Source organism: Nelumbo nucifera, chromosome 1, assembly GCF_055504915.1.
Source record: "Nelumbo nucifera cultivar China Antique chromosome 1, China Antique-T2T, whole genome shotgun sequence".
In the NCBI taxonomy this organism is placed as follows: domain Eukaryota; kingdom Viridiplantae; phylum Streptophyta; class Magnoliopsida; order Proteales; family Nelumbonaceae; genus Nelumbo; species Nelumbo nucifera.
In genome coordinates, this window is record NC_142649.1 from 107,141,105 (window position 1) to 107,157,831 (window position 16,727).

Sequence of the window (16,727 nt, forward strand, 5' to 3'; positions counted from 1 at the left end):
CATAACCCTTGCTTATCTGTTAAAAGCCTCCATATTTGTTTCTCGAACATGGCTTGATTCATGATGCCATAAGTTTTAAATCATAGGCCTCCTTCTTTTGGCTTGCATAGCTTGCTCATGATATGGTGTGCTTGGACGCCTTATCTTTGTCACCCCACCAGAATGACTTTGTCATTTTGTCTAATTTGGAGGCCGTTGCTTTTGGCAAGATTGATGTTGCCATCATATAGATTGGCATAGACTGAAGGACCGACTTTACTAGTGTTGTTCTACCAGCTTGTGATAGTAATTTGTGAAAGGAATGGTAGGATCCATTGTATGGATGCCAAAACTGTGGCGGAATGGGTGGACGAATTTCAAATATTTCCTACTTTTCTTTCAATTGGGAATCGTATTCCCTGATTTTAGAATCATATTCAAGGATCCTACTTAAACCAAACTAGACCAGATTTGAACCAAAAGAGAAGGGAGTGATTATACTTGATCCAGAGAAATAATATCTCCCAAAGTTGGTGTTCACGCCCAAAGAAGACACCAAGATCTGCTCCTGTTGAAGATGACACAACAATTGTGGAACATAACCAGCTGAGTGCGTCCTACGCACTGAATCCTTCACAAGAATCCTTTGGAATCAATGAGCACCGAACTGAATCAGCCTTTTAGCAAAGACTGATATCGAGAACTCTTTCTTGATCTTCCTTCACAGAGAAATCGAATTGGTGGTGGTTGGCGGCAGCTGATGGAGAAGAGAACTAGAGAAGAAAGTGGCGAACTGCTTTTCTCCTCTAGGGTTTCTGAGATCTAATCTTCAGAATGCAGGTGTGTTCTCTACGAAATCCCTTGGGTTTGAATTCTTGTTATTCGAATTAGGGTTTCCTCCACTTGCTTAATGATTAAGAAAACCTCATAATCATATCAGGAGTTACCCTTATCCAAATCTGTATTTGAATTAGGAATCTTCTTAATCTTATATACAGATTAGATAAGCTTTTGGGCTCATCCTAATCTCAGATCCTCCCCCTTTTAGTGACTGATCAAATCAGCCCTGATCGAAATGGGCTTTAGGCCCATTAAGTAATAGGTGCTCAATGGTCTTCCAAACTGCTGCCCAGTTGGGCTTCTTTGTATGGCGTGGGACCCAAGCATTGATCTACACATCAGCCACATGGGTTCGGCCCAGCCTCTGTTACAAGGCCTAGCCGAATTCATTGGAAAGCCCAATTAACCCCCTGAGCCCATCACATGGACCCTATGGGCCCAACACTTACACTAAGTGGTCCCTGGGCCAAGCCATCTTATAAAAACCCAGGGACTGTGGGCAGATGCAAGATTAGCCGATCAGGTATTATCCTAAATGGCCTTACACTTAACCTCTTAGCCCATAATGATCAAGCACTGCCCGACAAGAGAGGACCTCTCCCTCGGCTGCAAGGAACAGTGCTGCACTCTCTACTCATATGGATCCTGGGAATTAAAACCATTTGCAAACATTTTGAAACCATACATATCTATATATCATATATAAAATTTTGCAAAACAAAATTCCAACGATTGAAATCAACTGCCGGTAGTTTGGTTTCTATCAGAGAGAGTGCATCCCCGATCATTACCTTTGTCCGACAATGGGGCTGATCCCGTCACTATGATCACCCACTCAGATGAATTCTCAGACTGTCCCAACATACCCAGGTTTTGACCCCTGCTAAGGATCTCACTGATTGGCATATCAAAGACAACCCAATCCGACACCTAGTGCAGTATCATAATCGGGTCTAGGGGTTAGGTGTAACTTTCCAATTTTTCCCATCAATCTCCAAGGTATAGGGCAATACTAGAAATCTGGTCCGGTTCAAGGGTTCAAATAATCCTACAATACGTGTGCCTTGGGCCTTACCTTGGCGGCTGAGACAAACCACCCCAACAGTTGGCAGCACACCAGTGTTAGCCTTGGCAGGATAAATCTCCTTAGACTTATCCAACGGCTGTGAATATTTAAAACCAACACAAGTCTCATTAAGTGTCCAGTTTTAGGGTCTTACACAAAAGTATACCATACAACATGAATCAAACATGTACTTTATTTATTTACATTAAATATCAAAAGTACATCAGAACTGATTGAAGCTAAGGGCATACAAAAACTGTCCAACAGTTTGGAGCTCCATGAATTTATCTTAGAAGATATCCTATCCACAATCTCCTTGTGTGAAGAACATAGCCGTGTGTTTGTTCCCATTGGAACTCCTAGATATTTGGCACCAGTAAATTGTTTCCTTACTCGCAGAATGTGAGAGAAGAATTTGCAGTGATGCAGTGGGACATTTCTACTAAAGGATATAATTGATTTTGAATTGTTTATTTTTTGCCCCGACATGCTTTCAAAAGTATTTCGGACATTAACCAGAGATTTAACCTGTCCCATGTCAGTTTTGTAGAAAAAAATGCAGTCGTCTACAAAAAGAAGATGAGTTATGGGGGTACCATTTGGCTGATTCGAATACCCTCTAGCTGTCTAGAGGCTAATGCTTGATTCAGGAGTTGAGTGAGTACTTTCATTCCTATGATGAACAGGTAGGGGGAGATGGGGCCTCCCTGCCTTACCCCATAGTGCAGGCTGAAATGATCATGAGCCTCACCTACAATTTTAATGGAGAAGGTGGCAGTCAACGTGCACTGATATATCATGTTGCACTACTTCATGGGAACATCCATTTTTTGTAGGACATGGTATAGAAAGCTTCCTTCCCACTTTGTCAAATGCCTTGGACATATCTAACTTTAAAGCAATGAAACCCTTGCCTTTTTTTTGAAGCTTTAGTTTGTGCATGATTTCTTTTACCCGAAGAATATTATCTGATATTTGCCTTTCCTTAAGGAAGCCCAACTGGAAGGGAGATATCAGCTCCTGCAACACAGGCTGCAGACTAAGGACCATCCACTTGGTAATTATTTTGTACAACACATTGCATAGGCTGATGGGCTGGTAACATATGATATCTATCGATTGCTTATTTTTAGGCACAAAAACCAGATTTTTGTCATTGAGTTCTTTTGGCAAAAATTCAGTATCAAAAAATTTTAAAACCATAGCAAAGACATTTGAGCCAATCAGTTCCCAGGAATACTGATAGAAATGAGCTGTAAACCCATTGGGTCTTGGAGTCGAGTGCAATTGTTAAACTACCACCGAAATTTCTTCAAATGCGGGCGGGGCCAATAGAGAGTCCTTTTGTGATGAAGATAGGGTAGGAATAGGGACTATGTCTATTACACTCGGGTCAAAGGCTTCTTGTTGACTCCCAACATCTAGTATTGATTGTTTAAATATTTGGGCAATTTCAGTACGGTTGGAAGTCCAAGGAACCAATGGGGGATTTTAACCAGACTGAATTGTTTTTAGAGTTCCTAAGATTTGTCGATAGAAGTATTTAGTGTTTCTATCACCCCACGGTTCCCGTGATTTGACTCTCCACATCTGTTCTTTTAGACGCCAATAGTGATATTGACCTGTGAGTGACTGAAGCTGATTTCGGAGGTTATCATTTGTGTCAGACATTTGGAGAGATGAGATTTGGTCCGCCATCTTACGGATATGATCTTGGATTTGGCCGAAGTGGCTTTTGTTCCAAGATTTGAGAGTGGCTTTACAGGACTTGAGCTTGACAACACTTTGTGAGCCGGGGAGCCCTGTACATGCTGACTCCACACATCTCGGACAATTTGCTTCCATTGTGGATGGTCTATCTAAAAGTGCATGAAATGGAAATGAGGACTTCTCTGCGGAGCTACTATCTCAGTATTGAGCAAGATGGCTCCATGATCTGAGCTGGTGATGGGGAAATGTCGGAGCATAGTATCTGGAAAGAGTGGACACCAAGTTGGAACGGCTAGAGCTCTATCCAGATGAAAATTAGTGATGAAATTTTACATATGAAGGGGTCCCGTGAAGTCTAAGTCAACCAGATGAAAATTAGTGATGAAATTTTACATATGTTTGGAGAGATGAGGCTTGTTATTACTAAGGGATTTATGGTCTGTCATTTTGCAGATGTCATTCATGTCTTCTATAATGAGCCAAGGTTGTCTAACACTCTCCTGGAGTTCTTGCAACTCTAACCATAATCTTCTTTGAAGGTGACGGACTGGATGGCCATAAAACAACAACAGCTGCCAAGGTCGGTTGGGTGGGTAATTTTGTGCAAATAGAGTTTTAACATCTCACTCAACCAACAATCTCAAGGATGTATAATATTATCCATTGTCTCTGCATTGTGGTAATGGAAATACACTCCCGATCTATTACCTACATCCCTACCCTTAAATGACAACTTATGGGTGTCAGAATCGAACTAATGGAAATATGGTATCAGACCCGAACCAATGGAAATAATCATTACAGCGGTTTGGGAGGGTTTCAATTTTGATTGATTGAGTTGTTTTGAATAAATTATTAAAAATATTTTTATTATATTTCTTTTGCTCAATGGAAATGTATTTAGCGTCTATTTCGCATCAATGCAATTGCTCCAAAAAATGGTGACACATTAGCGTCAAATAAAAAAAATGGTGCTCCAGTAAATGCCTATTTGTTTGGATCCATTTTTTCATAAAAAATGGTGCTTCAAGTCATGCCTTGAAAATCGAGAAGGCGTAGCTTGAAGCAATACTGAATTTGACGTTTTCTCAGATTGCAGCTCGTTGCTGCCAACGAAAGCGTGATATGGCAATGACGTTGATTTCCTATAATGGGTACACCAGTGCTAAAAACAGACATAGAGCACTGGTACCAAATAGAAAGTGTTGCTGTTGTTTTAGTAAAAGTCCTACCTGTCAGCAATGTTTTTCAAATAGAAAAAAAGACAATTTTCTCAAAAAATGATGCTTCCAACCCACACATCAGCAAAGAAAATGGTGCTGTATCTGCAGCATCGATGCCAAACATATACTTAGGCTTTCTGTGATTGCTTCTATGCTTTTCACGTGGTGGGGATCTTGTAAGGCTAGAAGCTGCTCCATGAAAGGCCTCTTAAATGGGCAGGTTGGACCCATAACTGTCAATATTAATGTGTGGCATAGGAACTTTTTTACCAATAAAAGCTCCTCAAGTTGGTCATGCACACAAAGGGAGAGATCGGAATGGTTGTGAGACATATAAACTTGATTTAAGTACGATACACACTCCAACACCCTTCCAACATGATCTAACAACACACATCTTACATGACAGGTTCCAATTTTATGTTGGGTCCCAATTTCATGGTGAGATGTGCCTATCGGATCATGTTGGAAAATGCTTTATTGACAAGAGATCCCAACTCATTCAAGTTAGGGGTGTTCAAAATCATATGATAAGTTGAAAACCAAACCGAATCAAAGTAAGCTAGTTCATTTTGATTAATTCAAGTATCGGTTTGATTTGGTTTCTTTAATTGATTGTCGATTTCAATTTGGTTTGGTTGAGATTTTCAACCGAACCAAACTGAAAATTGAACTTGTGGTTGTATTTAATTAAGTATAGTAAATATATAATGCTCAGTATTTAATAATTGTTACCTTTCACAATGGCCAATTCTGCAATTCCCAATGCGGGCATATTCTAACTTTTAATTAATAATAGTTAATTAAATTGTCTAAAGACTCTAAACCATTAAAACATTAAAACCTAGACTAATTATTAATTGTTTGTAAATAATGCCCAATTTGACAATTCCTCATTGACATTGGGCCTATTCTAATTTTTAATTAATAATAATTAATTAAACTATCTAAAGATTTTAAAGAACTAAAGTACTAATTAAAATCATTGGGCTTTGAGGCCATTCTAACTTTTAATTAATAACACTTATTAAGTATTAATTATTCATTAATTGTATATGTGGAATCAGGATGAATGTTCAATTCTTTTCCATTATGTGGAATCAAGGCCCAATCAACCAAACCAAACTGAATTTGGCTATGATCAATTTGGTTTTGAACTGTAATTTAGTTTGGTTTGGTTGGGAAGATAGTTGCACCGAAAAGTCAGTTAAGTCCTCGGTTCTAACTAAACTGAACTGAACTGGCCGAATGTACATCCCTACCTCGAGCATATCAATTTAATTCATTTTAACTTATAATAAAAACTACCACATCAGCAAAAATTATGAATGGGTTAAAGCACAAAAATCTCAAACCTAGATTTCCTACATTCGCTTTGGTGTGGGATGTTGTGCACTTTTAATCAAAGTCAGACCATGTCACCCTTCGCATGGTCCCTGTTTCACATGTGCGGATTAAATTAAATGGAACGTTTGAGACATTTTGTCTATAAAATTCGTTTTATGAAACTTAAAATAATGAAAAAAAATTGACTATACAATTCGATAGATAGAAGAAGATAATAAAACAAATAGAAGAGATTATTCTCAGAACCATTATTACCAAACAAAACTTTAGTCATGAGCATACACCATTAACAAACGGTTTGTAGGGTTATATTGTTCTTCATTAGGGGCAGAGTTCAATTAAATTTATGTTCATGAAATTTCTTGGCATTCAAATATATTTACAATGTTTACAATATAGAACCAAGGAAACATTTTTCTCATAATCATTATTCATTCTCAGAAAAAAGATGCATGAAATTTTATAAATCTAACTTCTTTAAGGAATCACTGACGAATCTAATTCACATAAGCACATGGATGGTTTAGATGTAGTTTCCATCTATCTGTTCTGGTTTATTTCTTAACTTTGTGCATAGCATAATCCTCAAGTGAGAAGAAGAAGAGAACGCTGATGAAATCAAATGAGTTATTGAAAATCTTTCACTCTTGATTGAAATTTGAAGAAGAAAGAGAAGTCTGCAAATCAGAGAAGAAGAATATGAAATAGTAAAGAGAAAACCCTTTTTCTTGCAAAATGTTTTACACCTCTTGACCAAGGTTCAAAGTATCGATACAGGGTGATACGCCGGTAGGGCGTATTGGCCTGCATTGGTACTCTTTTTTATTATTTTTTTGTTATTTTTTTTTGAATCTGATCACCCCGTAAACCACTTGCCAACCCGAAACACCCCCTGTAGGGGCATATTGGGAAGGCTCCAATATGATACGTATCGGAAATAGATGACCATGAGGAGTATGACATGGTTAAATCTAATTGGAAGTGCACAACGCCTCACACCAAAGTGAGTGCAAAAAACCTAAGTTCAAAAAACTCAAGGCAAATCCACTATTTAGGAGGGAGTCCAGATTGGCGCTCCATAGAGTGCACCCCATACATGCCCTACATGCACATCTCAATGTGCATTGAACATCTCTCAAACTTGTCATGGGGGGTGATGTTCCCTATACACCCTTGGGATGTGGGCACGCTTTGTGGTGTGCCCATGCAAACTCCTAATTAGGTTAGAAAATTGGATCCAAAAAGGTGGAATTGAGCAGTTTGGATCTTCTAATGATACCTGCCCATGCCTCACTACAGCTGTACATTGAGAACATTGGAGAAACTCGTACAATTGGGCTCCATCCCCAATATTCCCCCAAAAATCCAATAATGGCCTAAATTGTCCAACAATTATAGGTTACACGGTGTGGTTTTAAGAACTGACCGGAAATGAAACCACTCTTGCCTTTGGTTTCCAGGTCAACAGTTGAATCTAAGGTTTAAAGTATTGGAAATGCAAGGTGTATCAAAAAGATAATTTTAAGAGATGTATCAGAATATGCTTTGGATACGTATGGATACGGACGGAAAATCAAGATATGCATAAATATGGTAAAAAATCAAATAAATCTTAAAAATATATTACTAACTATATTTACATATTTTATATGATTGTAAATAAGTCATTTAAATGTAAAAAGCCATAATTTATGGTTTATATAAAGTGTGACATCGAGACACAATTAGTAACCGTTGAAAAATGATGGAATAACTAAAATGTAAAAAAAACAAAAAATAAAAATAAAATGTGAATGTTAATTTTCAAAAACCAATATAATTAATCTTAATATTTATTAGTATATAAATTTTAATAATTAATTCTGGCATTTATTAATAAAAACTTGTCACTTATTAAGAAAAGTGAAAATTTACTTAAAATTAAAAATACATATAATCTTAGCAAACGAATGTGTGGCTCATTGGCGAACTTATGGTTGTTAAAATCAAGCAACCAAGGTTCAAATCTTACTATAGCAAAAATTTGAAGATTTTATACCAAATTAATGAGAGAATTTGAATTAGGCACTAAAATTCAAATTTAAATTTGCCTTGACTAATTAATGAAAGAGAAATTTAAAATTGCCGTATTAGGCTGTTTCGAATCAGTATCGGACAATACGAAAAGAAATGGAACGAATAATTTATACACGTTCCGCGTATAAAAGGGATTAGCTAATAATACCTAACTTTTGTTGGATGGGAAATATGAGAAATAGAAGGAAAAGTTGAGAAATACCTTCAGATCGCCCCCTGATTCCCGTTGCCGCTCAAGATAAGTGTGGTTGCAGGTCATTTTGTTCGCTGCCTCGCTGGCACCCAAGAAGGTTGCCACTAAAACAGCTGCTGTTTGCGACTTTTGAGGAACGATAGGAGAGAAGAGAGAAAGAGGTGCATGATGGAGTAAGAGAGAGTCGGAGGATGAAAAAAGGAGAAAAGATACCCTAACTGATATATTGGTCGATTCGATTATTTGGGACATAAATGACCTTTTTTTTGTTTTAAATTATTTTCAAATCAAATTGTGACTGCTGTCTCTGGGTTGAGTGGTTCAATGGTTTAACCGTTAGATTAACGGATTTTTTGACCAAATCAATGGTGGTTGGATCTTAAACGGAACCTAGAACCTAACTCGTTTCTGGGCCAAACGGTCCAACCACCCAGCGAACCCTATCCATTTCTTGGTTGAGTGGATTGTGCATTCTCCAACCGATCCATTGCCGGCTGGTGGCTGCATTGTCATATATACAAATAGAATCATCATTGCTGCTGCAGGCAAATACATCGACCAACCTGAACAAAGGTCGTGAAGATCACGTTTCTCTATTACAGTATGTGCGAAACAAAAATAACCGATTACTGGTTTGACAAAATAAATCACAAAGATGCATACAAACAGAAGACAAAGCCTGCTTTGGTGCTTACTGCCAACCCCATTTACAACAAACAGATGATTAAGTGGATTAATTTGGTATCATATGGACACATCAGATTACACAATTATATATTATAAACATGAGGGACCAGCAAATTATTATACAGCAGAAGCAGACCGAATTTTACATGAGCTAAGAACATTGCAGAGGTTTGCTCAACATGCCGTAGCCATGAAAGTGTCATCATCCAACAGTGCTTCAAGGTCAATTAAGTCATCATCACCTTCACATGCTTCTTCTGAACCATTTAAAACCCTATCATATTCATCCTGAAAGGAAATTACAAAAGAATTAAAAAGTACACACCGGAAAGGTTTCAAATCTTTAACTTGTTCATGGTGTCTATGAATCTGTGTGAATGTGCATCTTTGGATCAGAGACTTGTCCAGATTATCATGGGTGCAGCAAAGGATGATGGTTTTCAATGTCTCCAACCACTTGCAATTGCTTCTTGTCCTTTCTCAAGAATTAAATGAAATTTTGTATAGATAGAAAACTCTCCTAGTAGAAAATCCAAATTTTCAATTTTCAATGAGCACAGAAATTACCAACTTATTCTCAAACAAGACTTTAGATATAATAATACTCAACTGAGCCTCAACCCCAACTATTTGAGGTCAGATGGATAATCATGTTGCATGGATGTGCTCTATCAAGATTGTAGAGATAGCTGGAACCCCACACTTTATATTTGCTGTTTATCTATTTATTTTTCAGTTAGGGTAGTTGGGTCGGTTGGGCCTTGTTTGTTTTCTTTTATTTTTAAGGGTATTAAGGTAACTATAGTCATTGTAATAGATCACAATATGAATAAGATTTAGTGGGTGGCTAGAGAATTAATTTTGCTGAACCCTTTCTTCTTTTTTCTTCTTCTCTTTCTTCTATTCATGACCTTTCTCTATTCTTTTTCTACTGAATTGAATCGGAAAACAACTATTTTCTGGTCTAATCTTTTCAAGTTGGTATCAGAGCCAAAGCTAGGACAGTTTAGGGCTCTCATGTGAGCCTAATCCAGTCGGCAACATGAGAACTTACTGAATCTGAAGCTTTGCATCATCACCTGATTCTTGGAGGATCACTGGAGTCTTGAATTGTGCCCAAGGGATTACATGACCTTTGGAGAGTGCCCAGTGACTAGGAAGGATCAGAGAGGTTAGGTAAGTCAAAGATTAGGGCTTAAGCTGAAGATTGAAGGTGGCGATCAAACTTTTGACAGATTTCTGTTATCTCTGTTATTTTCTCTGAGTTTTTTGAAACCCCACCACGGTCAGTTCTTGCTCCCAGAATTATTCTAACTGTGGTTGGTTCTTGGGCAACTACAGTAATCTGATTTTGGTTCCTGGGTGATTCTTGTCGACTGAGGAGTGTTTCTTGGAAGTTATTAGTTATCTGAAATTGTTTTCTGGGTAATACTTCTTGATTGAGGAGTGTTTCTTGGTGGTGATTCTCAGCTGTGAGTGATTTCTGATTCAACAGTCTTTTTTGCATAAAAGGAAGTTTCTTTTGCATAAAAGGAGTTCAAGCCTTTTTTTGATCAAAGTAGTGACTGTTAACATCTTCTTTAAAATGGAGAAGGTTGGAAGTGAATTAAAGACTCAAGGGGAAGGATTTTTGGGGGCTGGAAGCATGACTGAAAGTTCTTTTCAGATTATAACTGTTAGGTTCGATGGAACAAATTACTTGGAATGGGCACAATCAGCCATGATGGCTATTGGAGGTAGAGGTAAACTAGGCCATGTGACTGGGGATATAAAGAAACCAGCCAAAGAAGACACATTACATACCAAATGGGTTCAAGAGAACTATTTGGTGATGACATGGTTGTGCAATTTAATGCAGCCCCACATTAACCGAAATTATTTATGGGCAAAAACAGCTAAGGAAATCTGGGATAATATGAAATAGATCTACTCCCAACCCCTTAATGTTGCTAGGGTTTATGAACTGAAGTGTGAAATAAATAATTTCAAGCAAGGGGAGAAGCCAGTCTCCGTTTACTTTGCCACCTTGAAATCTTTATGGCATGAAATTGACCATTTGGAAACCATTGAATGGGAGAGTCAGAGAGATGCAACTACTTATAACAAGCTGATTGAAACTGTTTCGAATGCTGCTACAGTAACCCGAACCAGGAAGAGAAGAAAGAAGAAGAGGAAGAAGAGAAGAAGAAGAAGGGTCTGTCGAAATCTGATTGTTGTTCCATTCAGTCGACCCCCTTAATAGTCATTTAGATTCTAATGACATTTACAAAGACTAAACTGCCCTTACTTAAGTGTGGGGTAGAGTGTCTCTAATAAAACTGCCACATAAGCAAATCACTTAACAAACATAAGATGACTAAACTACCCCTATTCGGCTCACTTTAACACTCCCCCTCAAGCTGGAGAATATATGTCATATAATCCCAGCTTGTTACATAGATAGTTCACTTTCCCTGAGCTTAGAGCTTTTGTAAACAAATCTGCCCACTGATCATTCGAGCCCACATGTTCTGTGTTTATCTCTCCAGCAAGAGCCTTCTCCCTCACAAAGTGGCAATCAACCTCTATGTGCTTTGTTCTCTCATGAAAGACAGGATTAGATGAGATATGGAGTGCAACTTGATTGTCACAGTACAATCTCATAGGTTTATCCATGTGAAACCCAATTTCTTGTAGGAGATTCCTCAACCACACTAATTCACAGGTAGTGTGTGCCATGGCCCTATACTCGGCTTCAGCACTGCTTCTGGCCACAACCGTCTGCTTTTTATTCTTCCACGTCACAAGATTTCCTCCAAGAAATGTGCAATAGCTTGTAGTAGATCTTCTGTCAATCACTGAGCCTGCCCAGTCTGCATCTGTATACCCAACTACTTCAAGTTTTCCTCCTGGTTTATACAATAGTCCACGGCCTGGAACTCCTTTCAGATATCTTACAATTCTAAGAATTGCATCCCAGTGAGGTATACGAGGGTTCTGCATGAATTGGCTCACCACACTGTCTGCAAAAAAGATGTCGGGTCTCGTGATAGTCAGATATTTCAGCTTCCCCACTAGTCGTCTATACCTTTCGGGATCTTCAAATACTTCTCCTGTATCACTGCTCAACTTAACATTTGGTTCCATAGGTGTCTCAGCTAGTTTTGCACCTAACAGTCCTGTTTCTTCCAGTAGATCAAGAACATATTTTCTTTGGCATAGATTTACACCTTGTTTTGACCTGGCAACTTCTATTCCCAAGAAATACTTTAATGTTCCAAGGTCTTTTGTTGGAAAATGATTTTGCAGAAATACCTTTAGTTTGTCAATCCCCAATTTATCACTGCCAGTAATGACAATATCATCCACATAGACCACTAATAAGATCTTCCCAACTTCTGAGTCATAGCTGAACACTGAGTGATCAACCCGGCATTGCTTCATTCCAAAACTCTTCACCACTTCGTTGAACTTCCCAAACCAAGCACGTGGCGATTCAACCCATAAATTGCCTTCTTCAGTTTGCACACCTTACCATCCTCCCCCTGAGCAACAAACCCAGGTGGTTGCTCCATATATACCTCCTCCACCAGATCACCATGGAGGAAGGCATTTTTTATGTCAAGCTGAAACAGAGGCCAATCATACATAACTGCTAGGGAAATTAGTACACGAATAGAGCCAATCTTAGCCACCGGAGAGAATGTCTCCATGTAGTCCGCTCCATACAACTGCGAGTAACCTTTAGCAACAAGTCTGGCCTTCAGACGCTCCACACTACCATCTGGCAAGTATTTCACAGTATACATCCATTTACAACCCACAACATGCTTACCAGGTGGGAGAGTAGTAAGTTCCCACGTTTGAGTATGCTGAAGAGCAGAAAGTGTTGGAAAGTAGAAGATTAACTCTCTGATTGATTCTCTATAATTTTAGGTCCATCAGTTTAGGAAACTTAATTTCCTAGAATCATGGGATATCCTAGAATCATGGGATATTAATTGGAGAATCCCACTGATATAGAAATTAGTTTTTTAGGAAAAGTTAGTTTCCTATTTTATCACCCTGTAAATTAGCTCTGTAATTCTATATAAAGTTGTGTATATGCTCCTTCCAAGACAATACAATCAATTCATTTTTTCTCTCAAATTTTCACATGGTATCAGAGCCAGGTTACGACCTAATCCACACATAGTATCTCTTTGGTCATCTCTGTTGCGTTCAAGAACTCTCAAACAGTATTTGGGAGGTTCTTGAGTGTCCTTGATTCTTCTTCGAGATCGGCTACAGATCTGAACTCTACATTTTTGCTTCTTCTGGACTGTTGCGCCATTGGATTCATCCTTTTTTTCTTGGATCTCTTTGTAGAGACATCAGATCAGTTTGAAATCTTAGATCTGGTGTTGCCCAGAGCAGATTTACTGAATCCCTTTGGTTTCATTTGGATCAGTTTTCAATCCACTCTTCAGTTTGGTGGAGCATTACAGTTACCTTTTTTTTTTTTTACATTGGCTGAAAGATTCTTTAGGCCTTCATCGCCAATCCTTACTAAGTTTTTCAGACCTTCATTGTCTGTTTTTTTCTCTCTTTCTTGAAGCCCACCCAATATGTCAGAAGCCACCGTATCAAATACTACTGCACAATCGGAAGAAGTTTCCTCACATCAAGCATCTGGCGACTTGCAAAACATTCAGGCAGCATATAGGTTGAACGGGAAAAATTATTTGAAGTGGTATCAGTTTGTTCGAACATATTTAAAGGGAAAAGGAAAGCTTAGCCATCTCTTAGGGACGGGACCGAAGGAAGGAGATCCAAGATTTGATGCATGGGACGAAGCTGACTCCATGATCATGTCATGGTTATGGAATTCAATGAACCCTGAAATCAGCGACACGTGTATGTTTTTATCCACGGCTAAAGAGATCTGTGATGCCGTCCGACAAGCATATTCAAAAGCACGTGATGCAGCACAAGTGTACGAAATCAAAGTCAAGACTGGAGCAACTAAACAAGGCAGCAAGACAGTTACCGAGTATGCAAATTTACTGCAGAACCTGTGGCAAGAACTCGATCATTATCGGTGCATTGAGACTAAATGTGCAGCGGATGCAGCAATCCTAAAGAGTTTTATCGAAAAATATCGCGTTTATGACTTTCTTGCAGGACTCAACGCAGAATTTGATCAAGTTAGGGTCCAGATTCTCGGCAAAGAAGAGGTACCATCTCTAAATGAGACTATTTCTCTGATTCGTGCTGAAGAAAGCCGTAGGGGGGTTATGCTTGAACCCCAAGTACTAGAAGGTTCAGCCATGACTACAAGGATGGAACAACCGAAAATACTGGAAGGAATGAAGACAGATTTGTCCTCTGCACGGGACAACAAGGAGTCTCTTTGGTGTACCTATTGCAAGAAACCAAGGCACACCAAAGAGAAGTGTTGGAAGCTGAATGGTAAACCATCGAATAGGGAATGGGGCTACCGAGGAGGACAACAGAAGAGTCGAAGTCAAGCTAACTTCACCACAAATCAGCCGAGCCAAGAAAAGCCTCCAGACAAGACCGAGTTCAATAAGGAGGAGATCGAAAAGTTAAAGGGGCTTCTGGGATCGTTGGAGAAACCTAGTGGTACAGGCTCTCTTGCAATCTCAGGTAAGTTTTCTATTCCTCACGGACTAAATGTCTCAGATGAACCTATTAGGGATTTATGGGTTATTGACTCAGGAGCCACAGATCACATGACTCACTCCTCACTACATTTTAGCACTTACACCCCCTGCCCAAGCAATCGAAAAATAGCCATTGCAGACGGTTCCCTTACTACCGTAGCTGGCCTTGGGGATATCCATATTAATCCATCACTTACACTAAAAAGTGTCCTTCATGTTCCAAAATTGTCCACTAACCTGATATCCATCAAAAAACTCACCCATGACATGAACTATAATGTGCTTTTCTATCCTTCTTACTATATATTTCAGGACCAGGATTCAGGGAAGAGGATTGGACTTGCTAAGGAGAAGAATGGACTCTAGTATCTTGAAGAATCATGCAAATCAAATATTGTCCAGGATAAGTTATCTCTGTCATTCCTTTCATCATCCAACAAAGACACCATTTGGCTTCATCACTTTAGACTAGGACATCCATCTTTTGGAATTCTAAAAACTATGTTTCCCTCCTTGTTTAAAGGATTGAGTGTTTAATATTTTCATTGTGATGTGTGTGAATTTGCAAAACACAAGCGTGTGCCCTTTCCAATCAGTAACAAGAGAAGTTCAGTCCCATTCTTTTTGATCCATAGTGATATATGGGGACCCTCCACAGTTCCAAATGTGTTTGGCTCACGATGGTCGTCTCTTTTATTGATGATTGCACTAGGGTCTCTTGGATCTTTCTTCTTAAATCTAAATCAGATGTAAGTAGTGTACTCCCAAATTTCCATAACATGATCCAAAATCAGTTTGGGGGCAGAATCAAAAGATTTAGATTGGATAATGTACGGGATTATTTCAACCAAACTTTATCCCCATATTTTCAAAAAGAAGGGATTATCCATGAATCCTCCTGCATTAATACTTCACAACAAAACGGAGTAGCAGAAAGGAAGAATGGTCATCTACTAACTGCAACCCGAGCCTTACTTTTCCACCAGCATGTTCCAAAAACCTATTGGGGGGAAGCTGTGCTTACAGCCACATACATTATAAATCGATTACCTTCAAGGGTTTTGGGATTTAAAACACCAATGGAAACACTTTCTCAATTTTATCCCGATCTACGTACAACAAATAATCTCACCCCAAGAATCTTTGGATGCACTGCTTTTGTCCATGTTCATACCCATAATAGAGGGAAGTTAGATCCAAGAGCCATCAAGTGTATTTTTGTGGGTTATTCGTCCACCCAAAAGGGTTATAAGTGTTACCACCCACCTACTAAAAAATTCTTTGTCTCTATTGATGTCACTTTTGAAGAAAAAATACCATATTTCACTCAACCTTATCTTCAGGGGGAGTCTTTGTCATTCATTGAAGATAAGGACAGAGAATTGTTCCCGCTTGGTCTACCTACAGTTTCTCAACACCCAAACTCAGCATCTATACCAGTTCAATCGTATCTGCACCTATCGAACCACCTCAAACCAAACCAACTTCTTCACCCATTCATACCAGACCCATGAGAGAGAATGATGAACTTTGTGACTCTATGAGATTGCAGGTATATTCAAGAAGAAGAAACCAGGATCCTAATCTTGTGCAGGTTCAAGATTCAACTCCTAATCCTGAGAATGAGGTAAACACAGTTCCAGAATTTCTTCTGAATTAGCATCTGACCAAGATCTTCCTATTGCCCTTAGGAAAGGCACAAGAGAATGCACTAAACATCCCTTATATCCCTTAGCAAATTTTGTGTCCTTTAAAAAATTCTTACCATCATATAGGAGTTTCCTAGTTAGTCTAAACACCATTCATATTCCTAATACTTTATCTGAGGCATTATCTGATGAGAAATGGAAAAATGCTATGAGAGAAGAGATGCAGGCTCTAGATAAGAATCAAACATGGGAAATTGTTGACCTACCACTAGGAAAGAAACCCGTGGGCTGCAAGTGGGTTTTCACAGTAAA

The 16,727-nt window shown here is 38.7% G+C and overlaps 1 protein-coding gene across 5 annotated transcripts in view; it reads right to left on the bottom strand.

Moving 5' to 3' along the window:
* Window positions 1-8,998: 8,998 nt before the first annotated feature.
* The window catches only part of LOC104605988 (calmodulin-binding transcription activator 3-like), a 73,621-nt gene continuing 65,892 nt past the window's right edge, over window positions 8,999-16,727 (bottom strand). For all 5 annotated transcript variants that reach the window (XR_016078627.1, XR_016078626.1, XR_016078629.1 and 2 more), the window contains one exon: window positions 8,999-9,409. Coding sequence is in view for 2 of the 5 variants with exons in the window: in XM_010270969.3 (XP_010269271.1) it covers window positions 9,296-9,409 (114 nt within the window). In the remaining 3 variants the exon portion in view is untranslated. The remainder of the gene's footprint in view (window positions 9,410-16,727) is intronic.